At 39.6% G+C, this 8,125-nt stretch overlaps 1 protein-coding gene across 2 annotated transcripts in view; it reads right to left on the reverse strand.

The window, feature by feature from the left end:
- Positions 1-8,125, reverse strand: part of LGALS3 (galectin 3) — a 12,616-nt gene continuing 4,491 nt past the window's right edge. For both annotated transcript variants that reach the window (XM_006920162.3, XM_015595996.2), the window contains exons 2-6: positions 7,246-7,267; positions 6,240-6,608; positions 4,355-4,443; positions 1,643-1,808; positions 1-313 (exon numbers count right to left, since the gene is read on the reverse strand). In XM_006920162.3, the coding sequence (XP_006920224.1) occupies positions 158-313; positions 1,643-1,808; positions 4,355-4,443; positions 6,240-6,608; positions 7,246-7,263 (798 nt within the window). In that variant the 5' untranslated portion in view covers positions 7,264-7,267 and the 3' untranslated portion in view covers positions 1-157. The remainder of the gene's footprint in view (positions 314-1,642; positions 1,809-4,354; positions 4,444-6,239; positions 6,609-7,245; positions 7,268-8,125) is intronic.

The following is an 8,125-nucleotide window of genomic DNA, read 5'->3' on the forward strand; positions in this document are numbered from 1 at the left end:
AACTGGTAACTCTTAGAATATTTATTATATGGATGGTTTACAAGAAGGATATTGATGAATAAAGGTAAAATTTTTCACTCATAGTGAACATGAAATTGAAAAGTATAAGGTTTATGTTCAATTTCATTTTTTTTTTAAAATATTTGCCCCTTTGAGATTATATCATGGCATGCGAAGCACTGATGAGAGTGACGTCACCAGTGATTCCTACTGCGCTGATTTCCTTGAGATTTTTCATCCGATGATTGTACTGCAACAAGTGAGCATCATTGACTGCAACTTTGAAGTGGTTGTCTTCAACCAGTACTTGTATCTGAAATGGCACATATACAAAACTGTTAGGAATGCCCATTAATTTCAAAACCAGTTTGATGTCCAATATTTCATCTTTATGATCATTTGTGGAACTGATTAAAGCCCAGAAAAAGCGACTTTACAGCAAAAGTAAACTCCAGATTATTCAAAGATTTAAACAAAGACAAAATGATAAAATTGTTAAAAGGATATGTAGTTGAAGCCATGAAGGAAAAGATTAATAATGTGTCTACATAAAAACTTAAAGTTTTCATATGGCCTAAAGCACCTAAAAGCAAAAATAAAAATAAACACTGAAGTAGGAATCCCTTAATAAAGTGGCAAGTATTACAAAGATGTGTAATAATCAGTTGTGGCAAAAGCAGGGGAAATGTACTCTTCCAATAGTTAGTGAATGTGTTGATCCTACATTCTTTTGGAAGCAGCACTTTGGCAATGTCTAAATTTTAAATATGCATATTCTTTAAAATTCTAGGAAGCAAAGATTTAAAAGGATAGTTATTATAGTATTTTAGATGATAAACCTTTCTAGATTTCATTTGTTTGAAATTTTTCAGTACTCAAAATTTTCATCCATAGGGTACCAGTTGAATTATCACATACCTGAACAATGAAATAACATTAGGTAACATTGTTCTGACTCTGAAAGATGTGCACCACATGTAGAATATGGTCCCTGTTAGTCTCTGCCCTTGAGTAGCTGAGAGTCTAGCTGGGTTTTTTGCCCACTCTATAGTCAATTCTAACCCAGCACCAAACCTAATATTTGTTGAAGCTGTGCTTAAAAGAAAAAAAGTGTATTTATGTCATAGAAAATACTGGAAAGGTATTCACCAAGTTGCAGTCTTTGTGAAGATAGGGAAGGGGTAAAGGATAGAGGACTTTTTAGTTAATTTAAAAATCTACGCATTTTTTTCATAAAACAAGCACGTATTAATTAATTTTAGAATAAAAAGGTTTAGTTTCGATTGCCATACCAATTATGTTGTTTTAAGGAACTAAGTCTCAGTCCAACTGTACCATAAAGTTAAAAAGTAGCTTTTTTTTTTCTTTTTTTATAAAAGATGCTGTTTTCCTCATGTCTAGAAAAGCTTAAACTCAGAAGGGTGATAACAGTGACGATGGTGAGGGGCCTGAGTGGAGTTGGGGAGTGTGCCACTCTTGGCCGTGTACCAGTCTGCTGAGCCTGGTCCCCTTGGATGGGGAGATGTACTGGCTAGGTGTCCCAGGGCAGCCGATAAAAATTCATTTCAAGTGCATCATGGTTTTAGAGTGATTCCCCATGAGCAATATGCATTATGAATACATATTAAGAGCAATAACTTACTTTGAATGGTTTGCCACTTTCAAATGGGAAAACCATCTGTCTTTCTTCTGGTCCCCAGGCATTATTCATCTTTGAATTGCAAACAATGACTCTCCTGTTGTTCTCATTGAAGCGTGGGTTAAAGTGGAAGGCGATATCATTCCCTCTCTTGAAATCTAAAGTGATTCTGTTTAAACCGAAGACCAGAGTTAGAAAAATGATTCAAATTGTGTATTTGTAGCAAGTGAAGAACATGTAATTTTCTAAAGAGCATATCATTTTATAAAATGCAGGAAAACTTTCTAAACAGAAAACAAACCAGAGAATGGGTTCAAACTGGAAAGTATACTAGGCCAAGTATTCGATGTACTACCGTACTATCTAAAAGTAAGCAAGACAATCTGTTAAACTTTTTGGCCTCGTTGTCTTTGGTTACATCATTTTATTCAGCTATCATTCCCTCTTTACCCCCTCTACTCACAAAAACCCTTCGAGGATACCTTATAGAGGTTTAAGGCCACTTTGAGGGCACTTTATGCATTACATTGCAGATAATAATGGTTATCTCCTTCCTACCCTGCCAGGTTGCTTTTAATACCTATTGAAGGCAAGCCAGTCATGTAAATAAGAGGTATCAAATTCCTGGCTTCCTCCTAGTTAACCAAAACCTAGTCCTAAAACTGAAAGAATGAAATTACAGTTAATGATCAGTATCCTGTTGCTAAATTGTAAAGTCAAGACAATAAATGTGTTCAACTTTCTATGATGTGAAGTAGAATTAATGAAAGTACTGGCTTAATTTTCTAACCCTGTTCCATCTCCTTGGATGTTAATGCACCCTGAGTGTCAAAGTACTAAACCCCTACCTCAGTTCTCAATGTGTGCTCTATAGAGCACTAACATCAGAATCAGCTGGTGCTCTTGTTTTAAAGCAAGATCTGCACTCTAGACTCACAATAATTCCCTGGGTATTAAGAGTCACCCAGTAACAGGTACTACCACAAATGCATCTTCCAGTGATTAAATTCACAGGGAAAGGACCGACATAGTCAGTGGCAATAGAAATTGTATTTGCCTAAATAGCCATTGGCTGTATTTCCTCTGCAGTAAAAAGGAAGAAAAATAATGTGATGTCTACCACCTTACACACTTTTTTCTTGTAATTCCTCACAAAATTTGCAGGACCAAGCAACAAATATTTTAGCTTACTACTACTTTAACCATTTCAGCCAAAATTAGTTTTGATCTGCCATCGTCTTGATCTACATCTCTAATGTAATTGGAGCTAAAGTTTCTAGTACAATAACCCTAAATAAGGCAAAGATACCAGCATGGTTCTGTGTGATAGGACTTGTGGAGAAGGAGAACAGATATTAACAAATTGCAAGTGCTATATGCACAGGATAAGGTGTGCTGGGTTCTATGGTAGATTGGGAGGAAAGATGGATTACAACATAGGCAGAGGATATATATATATATTTTGTTAGAGAAGCTATAGAGGCTGTATGGAAAGAAGAGCTGGCTTAGGGTAGTGACTACTGAGTAGAACCAGAGGAGGATGTCTGGAGGTTGGAGTGAATGGGCTATCTGAATGCAAAATGATCAGATTAGAAGCTGAGTCCATCTCTTGGTAATAGAGGAGGTGGCTCCCATTGACTCACTAGGAGCAAGGTGACATACACTCAACAGAGGCTGTTTATGGATCCTCAAATAAACCTGTGTACATAGCTTGAATTTGTATCTTTTGTATACTGTCTGTAAGACCCAGAGACAGATTAATTAATGGCTGCAGGAACGTTAGTGGTACCACTCACCTCAGGGACAGGCATACTAGATGGCTTCAGGATATCCTCAGCCTACTTATATTATATGTAAGTATAACCAGAGCCAGGCATCCCAGGGAAACCATAAATCAGCATGGATTTTCCTGAACTAGCTCAAAGTCTTACCCCATCCTAGCTCACCTTAATCAAACCAGTTCAAACGGCAAAGGCTGACTTATTTTGATGAAGTCTTTAATTTGTAGAATGTTTTCAAATCTTTTGAGTAAATAGTGTCTACTGAGAACACAGGGGTGCTCTCCATCCTGCCACTTATCATCTGTAGACCATGGGAACCTGTGACTGTAGTTTCACACAGTGGACACAATAGCCAAGCTTGAGAAAGCTGAGGCTACACCGTAACCTGCACTACTGCAGGGAGATTTGTACAAATCTGAGGACACGATGGTATAATATTCTCTCAGATCAACTCAGAACTATGTCCAGTGGCATCTTTTTGCTTTTGACCCTAATTTTTGATGGTCACCTAGACATAAAGTGCATGCTTGTGTTTTTTTGTTTTTTGTTTTGTTTTTTTTTTTAGATGGTATGTGGCTCAGATGTAGAGAGATGGCCAAACATTACATTATAAAGACTCTACTCGCCTTTAATTCTAAGGCTTTTTTCACTGCCAGGAAGAACCAACAGCATGGGTTTTGCTGCTCTTCCTCTTTGTCCTCACAAAGTAGAACTCTGTTTTATTCATGTTCTGGGAGAACAACAAGATTTGGCGAGGGAAACCTTGTCCTCTTGGTGGGAACATATTGATTTCTGGGCTATCCCATCCCATACTATGGTATAGCTAAGATTCTAAATGTGTAGTTTTTAAAATCCTATTAGGTTTCAAAATAGATCAGCATTTATTCAAAAACCAATTAACAAATATATTAGACTTTAAAATTTTGTTCTTTACTTGTTTGCATTGGGCTTTACTGTGCCAAGAATTGTTATCAGCATGCGAGGCATCACTCCTCCAGGGAAAGCCAGGTCATAAGGCACAGTCTGGGGATGAGAAAATATATGTGTATCAATAAAGATCTTGGGAAAAAAAAGAAAAAGACATTGCTAAAGTTCAATCACTATTAATATGTGTGAAAAACACATAACTAATTTACGCCATCTGTGCAGACTCTTGGGCCACCTTGCCCAGGGTCTGAAGAAATAAAGCTCCCTACATGCATAATTAATAATCTAGAATAAAGTCATCAGTTAATAGGTGCCAAAGGAAGAAGACAGTCCTTTTTGGAGCATGGTAGCTCATATTATTAGGGTCATCTCAGTCTATAGCTCATTCACTTAGACTGTATTTTGAAAGGGCTTAAACTAGACCTGGCAATCAACATTAACATTGTGCCACTCTTAAGACCCTTGTCACATAATATACTTCATCATATCACATTCTGGAACTTCTGGGTTCTCCCATACTTTCTACTCACAGCACCAGCAGAGTACTTTATAAATGGCAGATACTCAATATTTGTGGAATGAACATCTTCCAGTTAATTCATTACCTGATTCATTCCACAAATATTTATTGACCATCTAATGTTCAAGGTGCTGTAAGTATTCCCAAAGCTCTATCTCTGGCCTCTTCTCTTTTTCCTTCACAATTTTCCCCCTTAGTTTAACTATCATCTATCATCCAAGTCTTTTATCTCTAGCCCTAATATGTACTAGTTCCATACTTCCTTCTTCTGAATTTGCTACTGGTAGTGCAAACCCAACAGGCATTAACTGGAATTGTCTCTCCTGTCCGCTCCCCCATCACTCTCCTTCCAGAGTTCCCGGTTAGGGCTGACTCTTGGCTGGTGCTCTAGTTGTCTTGGAAAGTCAGAGTCATCTCTGACTCCTAAGACCTAACCAGTAGATCCTGAGGTTCTTCTTCTGTAATCTCTCTCCCATCTGCCTCTTCCTTTCCACAGCCTCCATAGCCCCCTCTGTCTGCAGTGGACTAACTTTCTGTGGTATAAGCTCTGCCCAATGCCATGCCCACCTCAAAGGTTTTCTCTGCACTTTAAGCTGACCTAAAAGCAGGTCAGATGCTACCTGTGCCATCTTCTACATAGTCCTGAAAGGGTCTGACCCCAGGCTGTTACTGAACTTTTTCCTCATCTCTGTTCATTTATCAGCTCGACTAAAGTCTAGAAGGGAAGGACCTGTGTCTAAGGTTTTACACTTAGAATTTATTTACTAAAATGTGTTTTAATATAAATGAAAATACAACACTTAGATCACAAAACTATTTTTAGAAGCGTTTTCAAAACTACTTTACTTTTGTTCCCCCACATCTTCTATGATCTTGGGCAAGTTATATAATTCTATTGCCCCATTTCCTCATATGTAAAATGGGGATAATAACAGTATCTTTTGGGGTGGTTATGGGGTTAAATGAGATCATCCATTTAGAAGCACACTGCTGGCACGTGTTACTTACTCAGTGTTTATTAATAATAATAACCAAACTTTTCCCCATTACTATGATCTTAACTTGATATATATTAAAGCTGCTTTACCTTCAAAAGACGCATTAGCTTCTCAACAGTACACATACTAAATTCAATATAACTATTTTTTTTGTTGCACCAACATACACCATGGCTGGTCCTTGAAAAGTGGCTCTAAGCAGTGAGTTTAAAGCTTCAGATCTCCCTGAGGCCCTCTGCAGGGCAGTACCCAGAACTAGCTCTTAACCAGAGCACTGCAAAATGATGGCATAAATGCTCTAGATGACTGCCATGTTCTTCATTAGCTTTGTCTTGGTCACAATCAAGTACATGAAATGACTGACTCCATCTTACCAGTGGTCCAGCAGGGGCGCCAGTGGGGCCGGCACCAGGGTAGGCCCCAGGCCCACCTGGTTGCCCGGGGTAGGCTCCTGGTGCAGTTGGGCCAGGATAAGCAGGTGCCGTGGGGCCAGGATAAGCAGGGTAGGTGCCAGGAGGAGCCTGTCCAGGGTACGCGCCAGGAGGGGCCTGTCCAGGGTAGGCTCCAGGAGGGGCCTGTCCGGGGTACGCGCCAGGAGGGGCCTGTCCGGGGTACGCGCCAGGAGGGCCCTGTCCAGGGTAGGTGGCCCCTGGGTAGCCCCCTGCCCCAGCGGGCTGGTTTCCCCATGGATCAGGCCACCCTTGAGGGTTCGGTTTCCCAGACCCAGATAAGGCATCGTTAAGCTGGAAAGAAAGATATAAACAATGCTTGGATGAAAACATTCACAAAAACAGATTTTTCAAGAAAACAGGAATATGTGATCTAAGAAGTGGGAGGGATATGGTGAAGGTATGAAATTCATATCAACAAAAAATTTCCCACCCATTAAATAGTTGTGAGTTCCAAAGACTTAAATTAGGCTTTGGGATTATATATGCTTTATCGGTACATCTCTCCCATCATCTCAGGTTGTGGAGGATTGCATTTTTGTAATTTGCTAAAGTCAGAAGCTATCCATCCTCTGTATAAAAGTGCATAATTTTCTAATGGACATAAGAAAAACAATCACAAAAGTCAGAATGCTCAAACTGCACCACACTTCCCATTCATTGCTCAGCTTATTTCTCAGCTCCCGGCCCATGGAATCCACCACTTCTGTCCCAGGCCTTTCGGTAAATGGGCATGTCCCAGGCCTCGCTCTGCCTGGCTTTCTTTCCAAATCTGTTGCTGGAAAACAAGGCTCCAGATAACAAGCCTTCACTGGACAGGTGAGGCCACAGGAAGCCATGTGGTGGGAGCGTTAGAGGAGAAAGTCTGATAATAAAAACTAAACTCTCAACCTATGTGGAATTAGAAGGTAAGAAAACATAAAACACTTACCGAAAAACTGTCTGCCATTTTCCTGAGAGGAGAAAAAAAAAGAAGAGAGGTTATCATTTGATCCAAAAGGATTTCATAGGTTTCCATTTAAATTTCACATCACAAATAGTTCACTGTGTAATTCTAGTCAATTTACAGATGTTCTAGCACAAGCCAGTCTATTTCCAAAATACACTTAATCAACAGTGTGGAACCACAGAAATGTCTCATCCAAGGGCGGCCATGCACTCCAGCCAGATTACCAAACTCTATGTAACTCATAACTTTAAACTCTAATCACACTAGCACAAGTTCTGTATCCAGGAACTAACAGGCTATACAATGTGAAATAGAGAAGAATGAGGAAGAAAATGTTCTGCCCCTTTATTAGGTAACAAATGTAAATAGTCCTGGTTACCTTTGGTTCTTCATTTTCCTTCCTGTACTCTTTTTTCACCACCTCTTAGAAAAGGTTCTGCCTGTTAATATCCCTCACGTCCCCCTCCATTCACACTAACAGCCCATGCCTTCTTCTCACATTTAGGAGAAAAACAGAATTGGTTGATTCTTACTGAGATCTGAAAGGCAATGCCCTCCAAATATAGTTGCTGCCAGTCGATTATTCCTTCATTTGCACACATTTATGCCTGCTCTGCACAGGTACCATGCAGGTTCCTGTCTGGGTAAGAAGGTGGATAGGCAAAGATCTGTATGGTCAAAGGGTCCACAGGGACCCCAACTGATGGACACTGTTGAGCCAGACGTGTGTAGTGGGAAGTCACAACCAGAACAATTACTTCTAAGAGGGGAGATGATGTTTGAGCTAAGTCTTGAAGGAGAGTGAAATTGGAATGTGAAGCAAAGAAGAAGGAAGAAAGGCACAAAAGTGCCTTTTTTTTTT

The sequence above is a fragment of the Pteropus alecto genome, unplaced genomic scaffold (genome assembly GCF_000325575.1).
Source record: "Pteropus alecto unplaced genomic scaffold, ASM32557v1 scaffold86, whole genome shotgun sequence".
In the NCBI taxonomy this organism is placed as follows: Eukaryota; Metazoa; Chordata; class Mammalia; order Chiroptera; family Pteropodidae; genus Pteropus; species Pteropus alecto.